Source organism: Parasteatoda tepidariorum, chromosome 6, assembly GCF_043381705.1.
Source record: "Parasteatoda tepidariorum isolate YZ-2023 chromosome 6, CAS_Ptep_4.0, whole genome shotgun sequence".
NCBI lineage: Eukaryota > Metazoa > Arthropoda > Arachnida > Araneae > Theridiidae > Parasteatoda > Parasteatoda tepidariorum.
Window position 1 is genome coordinate 43,177,848 of NC_092209.1, and position 12,218 is coordinate 43,190,065.

Genomic DNA, 12,218 nt, shown 5'->3' on the forward strand with positions numbered 1-12,218 from the left:
CGGATTCGTATTTCTAACCCCCCGGAATATGGGGGGTGACCCGCAATCTGGAAAATATGGTCCCGAAAGTTTCGTCAGGAGAGCGATTCGAAGTTTGGACCTCTTAATGTTAATTTTACTTTTAGCGTATTTCACCACATCTCGTGATCTTTTTAAGCAAATCGAAAGCTTTTGCACACAATTATAAAATTTGTTTATCCTAAGATAAATCCATACAAAAAATATTTTTTATTAAATATTTAATAATTTTTATTATTTTATTTAATAGTTTAAAAAAATTGTAAGGTATACCGTTGTTAACATCATTTTAAAAGAGGAAATTTAATTCGGCAAAGTATAAGATCTGAGCAAAATCGATCAAATAGTTCCTGCGAAATCGAAATTTTAAAAAAAATCGTATATTTAAAACTTGATTTCTCAGGATCTATTTGGCATCAGAATTTGCACAAATCTTGTATTTTACCATTTAAAATTACATTCTTTAAAATGATGTAAAAAAAAACTGTATACCTTACGGTTCAAAAATTTTTTGACCATGATTGAGTGAAATAATAAAAAATAATAAATTGCATGGAATTATCTGCAGATAAAATAATATTATAATTGTGTTCAAAAATATTCCAATTCGCTTAAAAAGTTCTCGAGATATGGCGAAATACACAAAAAGTAAAATTAGCTTGAAGGGGTCCAAACTTTTTACCTCTCTCCTGACCATAGTTCCCATACTTCTCCTGACCATATTTAAAAAATCTTAGGACCATATAGCCCAAAATGCGGCTAAGCCCTATATTTTGGAAGTCAGGTATCCGAAACCGTCGATAAAAAGGAATGTTTTTATTGAGAAAAGGTGTTTGTTTGTGTCTGATTTCGAAACTTAAAATATTGCGTGCACAAATTAATTTGCATGTGAGAGGTCACCCCTCGATCCATTAGGCTTGAGTCCAGATAGTGAAGATCATTAGATCAAAAGTTATTCAGGCTGATCCGCTTTTTTCTTTCTTTATTTTTTTGAGCATTGAACAAAATTACAGACAAAGAAAAAAAAAATATTTTTAAACACAAAATCGAATTTTAAAATATCTGACTTTTTTGAAAGCCTATTTCTCAGGTACTTTTCAACCGATTTTGACTTAAATTTTGTATTTTGCCATGTCAAATTATATTTTTTAAAATGATGCAAAAAATTGTTGACATTACAATTGAAAATTTTTTCGACCGTTATTAAATAAATTAATAAAAAATATTAAATATTTGCTAAAAGTTATTTTTTGCAGGGAATAAACTCTGGATAAACGAATTTTATAATTGTGCGAAAAAATTTTCAGTTAGCTTAAAAAGTTCTCGAGATATGACGAAATACATTCTCTTGATCAAACTTTTGGGACCATATTCCCCACATTGCGCCTAATCCCTATGTTTTGGGGTCAGAAAACTGGATTCGACGAAAAATGTATGTTTATTATGTATGTAAATGTATGTTAATTAAAAATGTATGTTTCTTGGCCAAAGAATACCTAAGTTCTTTGTTCGCCAAGGTATGTTTATTCAGAGAAAGTACGTTTTCGTATTTAATTTCGCAACTTAAATATCGTCTGCAGTTTTTAATTAGCATATTCGAGGTATTCCGCTCGAGCCATTAAAATTGAGTCCTAGAACTTGAAAATCCGATTATTACATCAAAAACTATTCTGGGTATTATTATTATTTTTATTATTATTATTATTATTTTGCGCACTGTGCTTCGGCCTCCTTTACTCCCCAGACTAGCTTGTACAATCAGAAGCTATTTAGATTTCAAGCCATCATCTATTGCAATTTTAATTTTCCATAATGATAGCCCAGGACATTAATCAATTTGCGCAGCTCATTTCGAATGTTACTGAGCTTAATTTCATAAAAATTACAAAAAAAAAAAAAAAAAAAAAAAAAAAAAAAAAAAAAAAAAAAAAAAAAAAAAAGACCATAGTATCCGAGTTTAAGGTCAGTACATAAGTTTGATTAAAAATACAGTATAAAAACTGATAAATTTTTTCGTAATAAAAACGATTATGTTCCGAAAAATGATAATGAAATGAGGAAAAAAAATTTAAAAAACGATTATTTTAGAGCTTATCTTCCCCAAAAATAGATAATAATTAAGCAACAATTAATACTTTTTAGGAAAAATAAGCATTTTTTAAATGTAACACTTAAATACATTTTGACACTTACAAAATCTTTTTTTTTTAAAATTTACATAACGAGTTTTTTTAACCATAGGTGTGCATGTTTCTGATGATTTTGGACAGCTTCCCGACCTTGTCTTCAAATTTAGCCTTACGTATTTTTTTCCCTTTAAAACGTAATTTTTTCTGATAACTTTATTAGTTTTACAATTTATGCACAAGTTTATTTCAAATAAGTTGAATTTAGTTTCCTATATGAGCATTTTTCATATATCTTTCTCCTTTTGTCAGCAAAAATAAGAATATCTCAAAACCCATCATCTGTTAGATATTTACATAATATTTGAACAGTCGCTAACCATTTAGATACCTTGATAGCTTTAAAAAAATGCGGAAATAATGTAAAAACTTTTCTGAAATACGAGTCATGGTTCCTCAGAAATATTTTAAAATCGATCTATCTATCTACCCACCATAACTATTAAGACATTCTTTTCCTCGTTAACCCTTTCCTACAGATTGGACACCGGTATCCCTTTTATATATTTTTCTGACGCTCTAATTACAAGTAAAATATATTTTGGTATTTTTAATTATAAAAAAATAGTCTGATAATTATTAAAAAAATCTGTTAGATTATCGAAATTATATTTGTACTAAAATAAAAAATTCAATAATGGTAGTTAAAATTGTTTTTTCCGTTCATATTAAAAAAAAGTATCAATTAGTGATTTTATAAATTACAAAAAATTTCAAAAATGAATTATTGTTCCTATTATAATCTAAATAACTGCAAAATTTCAAAAATAAATGTTTAAAAGTGAGCTGCCAGTCCATATTTGCCAAAGAATCCTTATTTCATAATCATCATAAGCCATTAGATTTCTAAATATAGTATTTTTCACTTGTTTTATTATAAAAAATAGTCCGATAGTTACTAAAAAAATCTGTATGGTTATCGGAATTATATTTGTACTAAAATATAAAATTCAATAATAGTAGTTAAAACTGTTTTTTCCGTTCATATTCAAAAAATTATCAATTAGTGATTTTATAAATTACAAAAAATTTCAGTAATGAATTATCGTTCCTCTTGTATCTACATAACTACAAAATTTCAAAGATTATTGTTTAAAAGTGAGCTGCCAGTTCATATTTGCCAAAGAGCACACGTGTCCGTATCTACGCTTATCTATCCCTATTTCATAATCATCACAAACCATTAGATTTCTAAATATAGCATTTTTCACTTATTTCGAGCTTGATGAATACAAACAACGAAAAATATTTTAAAGAAAATTCAGCATCAAAATGTCAAAAAGCTCAAAATATTTTCAGTTGATTTAAAATCTACTTTTCTAGATAATAAATTCATAATTGAAATATTCAAAAAAAAAAAAAAAAAAAAAAAAAAAAAANATTTTAGCTTAAAAAAAAAAAAAAAAAAAAAAACAATTTGAATCTGATGAGCTAAACTATTAAGGATTTATTTATGTTTGCTAAAACAATCTATTACATTTTTGAAAATACAATAAAAATAATTATCTTTCATATAATAAAAAACAAATATCATAATATTTTTTTTAAAAAGAAACTTATTTTAATTGAAATTTTGAGAGGGATTAATAAGATAGCGCTTGCACATCAACGTAAAATTTGTACATACATTCATTTATTTTATTAAGGAAACATTTTCTGTGCTTCACAATTAAAACGGTTTTAAAATCTGCTGAAGTAATCCAATAAAATTTAAGGAAAATTTCCAAATTATTTCGAGAATTAACGAAAAAAAATTGAGCTCTGTATTCGGCAGATCAATTAAAAAAAATCGACCTGTTTCAACAGTAAGCTTGAATCAGTAGTAAAGAAAACCTTGAAGGTAGTATGTGGTGGTGGAAATGAAAGAGCGAAACTGGAACAAAAGTACGAACTGTGAAGAGCGCCGGATGATTGCGGTGACGTCAATGCTTTTCAGCCAATCACGATCGAAAGGACCTAACCTACTCGGAGATGGGGAATTCTACATCTTATTTTCCCTAATATCCGATTCTACATTTATTTTTCTAGAATTTTAACTGTAAACAATTGCTCCAAACGAATGCAACTTACTATTTATCATAAACACAACTTCGTTATTATTCATTTATATGGTTAAAAAATGTAAAAAGTATAGTGGACATGTCTTGCAGAGGTGCAGATACCAGCGACCTCTAGGGCGCACACCGGCTCATATTGTTGGCGAGATCTGCCGGGGCTGGCGGAGTTGGTCATCATACAATCGAACGAAATGGAGGTGCGAGAAATTTGACGAAAATTTTCATTCACAACAGCTCTGTTAGCTACGTATAGTGTCGAACAGTAGTGATACTCTAGTACAGATGGGATGAAGGAGTATATATGGCTAGGACAGCATGAAATTAGGTATTTTTAAAACCCAACAAACGTTCACGATTTTGTAGCCCTGTGGTTACCTTTAAGTCCCTTGGAAGACTTAAAAAAAAGTCGTGTTCGGCAGGAAACACTACACTACTATCAGTGAAATGCTCAGATATTTGACGCATAAGTTAAAAACACAATCACTAAATGAAGAATCTTTCCCGTCAAAGGTAAGTTAAAGCGCCAAGTTTTACCTGTTTTTTTTTTCCTCCCCAACTTTTTATTTACTACTACCGGTGCGTTACGTTCCTCGCGCACTCTTGGCCAGTTACGTTGGCGCAGATAAGCTGTCATGGCTGACAAAACTGGTATATTTATAATACAGGTTAGTACTAACTATACCCCTACGTTTGTTCCAAAATATGTTGCAATTAAAAAATAATTAAATAGTGCTACTGTTTCGTGTAAACCCAAACGTAGGTTATGATTCATTCTTGTTTATGTTGAATACGGGGAAGTCGTTTTATGTGTTAGTGTAGTTGTAAAACATTTTATTGGAAATTTGCAAATGTTTTATTTATTTTATTTGAACAATATGAAATAAAATATTATTACCTTTATATATATATATTTTAAGAGTAGATTATATTATAGAGAAAATCGTGATGTAGTTTTTCAGATTTATATATTTTTACGGTTAAATTCTTTGAGTTTTGAGTAGTTTTTGTTTGAATTTTTCTTCTTGAGAATATCTGAATTATTTATTTATATACATTGATTAGCTTCATCTTGATCAGTAGGTAGTGTAGTTGTACAGAAATCGATGGTAGTTGTACTGTGATTGAAACGGAAGGTCGAATAATTTTGCATAAAATATATTCAGCTCTACATTTAATTTTATATATTGAAAATAAATATCGTTTTTATCAGAACTCTATATTCTTATTCAATCCATTATCGTTAATATTGGTCTATATTAATGTTCATTAGTCAATTCTTATGTGTTAAGCAGTAATTTTTGGGGGAATGTAGTTGCCAGTTTTGTTATTGTTATTTCATCTTTGATGTACTCGATAGTTAGAAGTATTTTCTGAATTTCTGGCAGGTGATACAATTTTGTTTTTTCTTGAATCCACTTATTTTACTAGCTGGAATTCAGTTTTAATCGATATTGCTTAGTTTTCATTAGGCAAATTATTCTTATATTTGTGAATATTAATTATTCGGGAGTATAGCTTTCAATTTTGTGATAGTTATTGCATTACAATACATTGTTAGAAGTTTTTATCTAATTCCTAGCAATTTATTCATTTTTATTGTAGACATTGTGCGAATAAATTTATTTTATTTGATGAAATATTGCTCTATAATATTGATCAATATTCACAAAAATTATTGTGTATGAATATTAATATTTTGGGAATGTAGTTGCCAAGTTTGAGATTACTACTGCATTAAATTTATAAAATGTTTTTGTGATTCCTTGCATATGATACAAATTTATTGTTGACATTGCATGAATTTAATTATATTTTATTAATTTAACAGAAACTGATAATTCTATAGTCACTAAAATATTCTTGGTATTTTCAGAACTACTTTTTTGAGTATTCATATTTTTTGAAGAAAGTGGGGTTCTATGTTACAATTTTATTTTTAATGTTAACATTTGCTTGATCAACTTACTATATAACTTATTATATATTTTTATTATTTTGTTAGCATTAGGATTCATGACTAATGCTAATTAAATGTAATAGTCATCATCTTGAAATGTTTTTTTTTTATTACAATTTATAGGTAATGTTTTACAATATTATTTTTAATATTGTTTAAGATAATTATTTTTATTTTATGAATTATAGACAAGTATTTTGACTTTCAGCAGATACTTTATATTTATTGCTTGCATTGTTGGAATCTTTCCATTTATGTGCATTTTTTTTTTTACAATTAATAGTTTCAAATCTTTAGCAACAGTAATGTTCTTGTAACTACCATTGATATTTATTTACTGTGGATGAATATTTCTATTTCTTTAAAAGCATGTCCTTATATAATCTATTTTCAAGTTAGCTTTAGTGAATTGTCTTTTAATTTATTTTTGAATACCAGTTGTTGCGATTTCAAGAGATATGAGCATATTTCTGAATAACAATTTTCAATTATGTTCTTGGTTATTGTCATACTGGTTTGCTATCTTTTTTTTCAATCAAATTTTCCTATAATTTTGTTACTATTGAATCAATTTTTTTTATTTTTAGTTTACAAAAAATTGATTTCAGATTTCTTAAAGTTGTTTTAATACTATATAATAATAATATCAAACCATTTCATTTTTCCATTTAAATTCTAGTTATATTGTTGATACAGTCTTTTATATTCATATGTAATAACCAACAGTTTTTAAATTTTAAACATATATAAATGTATTTTTTTACTACCTTCATTATTTGGGAGTTCAAATTCATTGGTCCTTTAGTTGTCTTATTTATAGTTAAAGCTTCCATTTTCATGTTTTGTTATGTATTTGAAAATTTTCATGGTTTCATATATTTTAAGTTTTGAATGTTTTTACAATCACTTAATTTCAGATTATTTTGATACATAGTTTCATGACTCTTCTGATACTTATTTTCTTTTAATGAGCATTTATTTTAATTTTTATACACAATCATCTAAATTTATTTTTACTATTGAGTGTGGTAATTGTTTGAAAATTAATCGGATAATTGTTTTTCATGATTTTTGTTTCCGTTGTTTGCCTATGTTTTCCTGATTTTATTTGATGTTTTTCCAGAGTTTTATGTATTGTATATATTTCTATTATTTCAAAAGAATATTTCAAATTTCATTGACTAAGAATTGGTACATTTAATGTAATGGAATAATTTTGCTTGTGTTGGTTAAATAAGTAGCTGGTTGCTGGTTTTTAGTCTTCTGTTTGCTTACATGATAAAAGATCGGGAGATGCATTAATTGGTCTAACTATAAATTTGTTTTCATGTTTGTAGTCTTAATAAATACTGGTATTAGTATTTAAATTAATATAAAAACTCTATTTTGCTTTGAAAGTGTAGTTTGAAAGCTTTATTATTTATTTTAGGAATAATTTGTTATCTGGTTTAGTGTGGTATTTTCAGTGTCATTTTGCTATTAACTGCAATGTACAAAAACTTAAAAGTTTGTAGCTTAAACTTTTTTTTCTTTAAATTCATTGTTTTAGTATTATATTATTATTAAACTATTTTATTTTGTATTATATAAGTATTGTTAAAGAAGTGTAAAAGCTCATTATTACATTGTAAATGTTGACTAGTTGCGTTACTATTTTATTCTTTGGTTTAGTAAATCAGTGTGAAATCTTTCTTTTTTTTTTGTTGCCATTTTGCAAATAAATGCAATGCACGAAACCAGGTGTTGTTTTTAAAGCTAAAGAAATTTTTAAGCTTTTATGCTTGTTTATTTAAATAAATAAAACAAACTTTAGTTGCATCTGCTAAGCTGAATAATTCTCTTATTTTTCAACATGGTATTTTTCTTTCTGTTCGTGTCCATTAGATCGGCGTGGTCAAAACAGTTAATGTTGAAAACTATTTTTTAGTCAATGTCTTCAGCTTCTACCTATTGTTTATTTTTTTATAGGTAGATATGAAAGATTTATTTCATGAAGTTCATGGGTCAGAACATTCATTAAAATTGCAACCAAATGCAAATTTTAAATCTATTATTTGAGCAAACTAATCTATTTTATTATTTTAACAAACAAAATATTTAAGTCTTTAGTTACCTGAATAAGATGAAATTATTGTATTACAAAGTTGTCATGTGGTTTGGCGCATATTTTTGTTTATGTCGATTTGCTTGTTATCTAAATTAAGTTTTTACTTCTAAATATTTCAACTTCCCCGTTTAAAATTTATTATCGTGACAATGACCGTGCATTCAGTTTCGACATGAATTTTTTTAACCTTCTTATTTAATTGTTATTATGTTAAATGTTGTTTTTTAAATGATATGAAATGGAAATTCTTCAAAAGCATCTGCTGATCAAATACCTGCTTTTGCCTATATGTTACTTTTAAAATTAATCAATTGTTTGGCATTATTTGCACCATCATTGTTTTATGCCAACATTTTATGATAATCAATTTTTTTACTATAATTTTCAAATGAATTTTCATCAGTTTGCCTTTTGTGATTGATGGTGACAAACGTTTGTCACGTGGACAGATCAAGGTTAACATAGTTTTCAAAAAATATTTTTTTAATATGTATTTATTTCTAAAGTATTTTAATTTCAAATGTAAAATCATAAAAATAATTTTAGACGCATTAATGAAAATACTTATGTAAATTTATAACTGTCTCTCCACTATGAGGTCGCCAAGTTTGTGATTTTTTGGTTTCCCATTATTCTCTTAATTAAATATAGTGTTATATAGCTTCTACCTTTTCTGTATTTACAACTCATTTTCTGCACTGAGAATCAAATCTTTTGCTTGTGCATAAAAATTTTGTACTTTTTAGAACTATTTATGCATTCACCAAAAAGTGTGCAAGATGGGGCGCTCGCGCCCGTCTTGATCAATGACATCTTGAATTTTCATTTTGATTCAATGTGATCGATGTTGTAGGTCATAAACTGAAGTAAAATATAGGATGTTGAGCATCTGATAGTACAGGGTTCAAGTTTTTGATAAATGATGGTTTTAGCCGTCATGTCTGAAACCTTTTTTTGACTTAGTACATTTGACAATTACCAAAATCCCAAAATTTTGCTGTAGTAGATCATAATCTTTTATAAATGTTAAATAATTTTAAATAAAAGTATATAATCCTCTGTTGATTTCTTTAATTTTTAAAAATGAAAATTCTAGAGCAATCTTGATAAAAAGCACGTAATAATCATCTTGTGCATCATGTGTAAAATCATTTTTCATTTTATATTCCATTAAAACTTTTTTTCGCTTTAGCATGCAATAACAAAACACCAGTTTCGCAGCTTCCTGCTCTCCAAGATTATTTTTCACTTTTGAATGAAGAAGACAGCAAAAAGAAATTTTTTATGTGGCAAAATACAAAATTTGAATAGAATTGGTCAAATAGTTTCTGGTTATCAAATTTTTTGAAGTTTTGATCTTTTCGAATTTGATTTCACAAGTGCTATTCGTTCAAATGTCGTATTTTCCCACGTGTTTCATTCAAATGTCATATTTTTCCATGGAAAATTGCTTTCTTTAAAATGATATAAAAATTAGTCTATCTAACTTAAATTTTTTTGACTGTTTTTAAATAAAATAATTTAAAAAATTAAAAATTATTTTCTGCCTGGAATTATCGTCACATAGGGTCAGATTTCCTAATTCCTCGAAAAAAGGTTTTTTTTTGTTTAATGAAACTACGTTTTTGTGTCTGATTTCGTAACATATAATTAACTGGTGAAGACGATATTTTAATTGCTATTGTAAGGGGAGACTTTTGAGCTACCATTCAGAAAATCGTATTATTTGATCAAAAATTATTCAGGGTGTTTCGTTTTTTTCTTACTGTACGCAAATAAGCATTAACAAATATTGTGAATCCAAATGAATTTCATAAGTTGAGATCAGACAATTATTAGCAACCGCTTTAATTTTTCTTAAGCTAAAGAAATCTGCCTAAATTGTTGCATGAAAGAATCAATATTTAGATTTATAACAATTACTACCTGAATATAAACTGAATAGATCAAGTAATAATGATCTTTAATTATAAATTATACCATGTTTTTTTAAGCAGTTAATTATAATTTTGGCTATATTTTTTACAGATAATGTAATAGTAATAATTATAATGTAAATATTGTAAATGATATAGCTTGACTTCGAATAGAATGTCCCTAATGACATAATGGAGACTTTGCCAGTTTTTGGCACTTTTCATCAGGTTTTTGTTTTGACAGGAGTTTTAAAGGTTATTTGAAAAACTGCCGATTTTGTCATTTGGTTAGGTTGTCTAAAGCGGTGTGAAATAATTTGGCTATACGTCGAGTATTTATTGAGATTCATTTTGTTAGGTAGTCTTTTGTGATAGTTTAAGTAGTGTATAATAGTTATGTAAAGTATTTCTTTAGAATAATTTTGCATTTTTTATAGAAATAAAAACATAGTTTCGAAGTAATTATTTTGATTTATTTTTGATCCTTTCTAAAATGGCTGACATAATTTTAAACATATACGTTGCTATGGTGTCGCATACTGTTATATCAATTATTGGTGACGGACCTTTTTCGAGTAATAGCATATATATTATACGAAACACTAGTTAAAGGTCCTAGAGGAGCGTACAAATTCCGTCTGGGCAATTACTAGCTTTTATAAAAAAAATTTCATTTATTTATTTTTAACAATGGTACAAGAGCACGCATTCGACTGCTACAGATCTCAGTTATAGTTCGTAATGCACTTGAAAAACATTATTATTGGAATATCGCTTTTTTTTTTTTTTTCCTCAAGTGACTGATTTGAATCTGGAAAATGTAGAAACTCAAAAATCGATCAAACTATCGAAGGTTTAGAAAGATTTTTCTCCGTTACCACATAAATTATTCATTATTTTTCAATTATCGTTGTACACTTAAACTTTCGTCAGGTGATTGAATTTGCTTTGGTGGAACAAACGCACACTGTAATTTTTATGATCCCCTTATTCAGGATTGCAACAAAATTAAAAAAAAATAAAAATGGGAAGGATTTTTTTTTAATTCCTCGGCAGTACATAAATTATATAAAATTCAAAATTTTTTTTTCCGATTAACTTTTATGTGTCAATTTTTTTTTCTTCTTAAATTTCATGCCATCTGTTATTTTTAAAGCATATTTGTCTAATTTCAACGAAATTGTCTTTATGGCTGTTTTTATTTTTTTAATTTTTTTTATTTATTATTTCTAGTAGAAAGATGAGCCCGTTCCCGGCACGGGCTCTGGATATTATGCTTCTGTGAAAACTTTTCTGTCGCGGTCACATAATAAAATTTTCGTAATTTTCATATTACTTCTTTTAAACAAATGTTTGGTGCAGTTATTAAGTATAAAAAATGTAAAATTTTATTAATTTTGTTGAAACGGTTTTAATGACTAATTTTCTTGCTTAGGCATCAAATGCCTAATAACGAGACCTCAAAATTTGGCCTTTATGCGACGTAAATCTCGTTAGGACTCACTCTTAAGTAAATCGATGCATCACTTCTTTCGGACTTAGATCTCCAAAAGCGAGCCCGAACTCATCACGAATTTCTAGACTTATGAAGATTTATCGTCGCAATCCCATCAAAGAATTGCTACCAAGTTTCTAGCGCCTTTTTAGTTGTTTAAAGTATTGCAGATTTTTTTTTATTTTTTAAAAACTAGTTTGGTGCAGCTGCACTGCCTCCATCTCTTGTGCCATGAAACCATACAATCAGCAAATTAGCCAATTTTTTTGGTATAATGTATCTTTTCCCATTGAGCATTATTTAAACTATCAATTACATGCGAAACTTTTCGCAGTAAATAACTTGTGCTTCTAAATATAGCATAATTAGAAATGCGTACCAATAATTTTTCCAAGAAACCTACTCTTGACATTAAAGTATTTCCATCGTAGTCTACATTTTTTAAACTTGATTTTGCACTGTTTAACTACAGAAAAGCTATT

The 12,218-nt window shown here is 27.3% G+C and overlaps 1 protein-coding gene across 6 annotated transcripts in view; it reads left to right on the forward strand.

Moving 5' to 3' along the window:
• Nucleotides 1-4,157: 4,157 nt before the first annotated feature.
• Nucleotides 4,158-12,218, forward strand: part of LOC107451797 (uncharacterized) — a 314,002-nt gene continuing 305,941 nt past the window's right edge. For 2 of the 6 annotated variants that reach the window (XM_071182272.1, XM_016068015.3), the window contains exon 1: nt 4,216-4,771. In XM_071182272.1, coding sequence (XP_071038373.1) covers nt 4,706-4,771 — 66 coding nt within the window. In that variant the 5' untranslated portion in view covers nt 4,216-4,705. The other 4 variants (XM_016068013.3, XM_071182274.1, XM_071182275.1 and 1 more) reach the window with 4 other exon arrangements.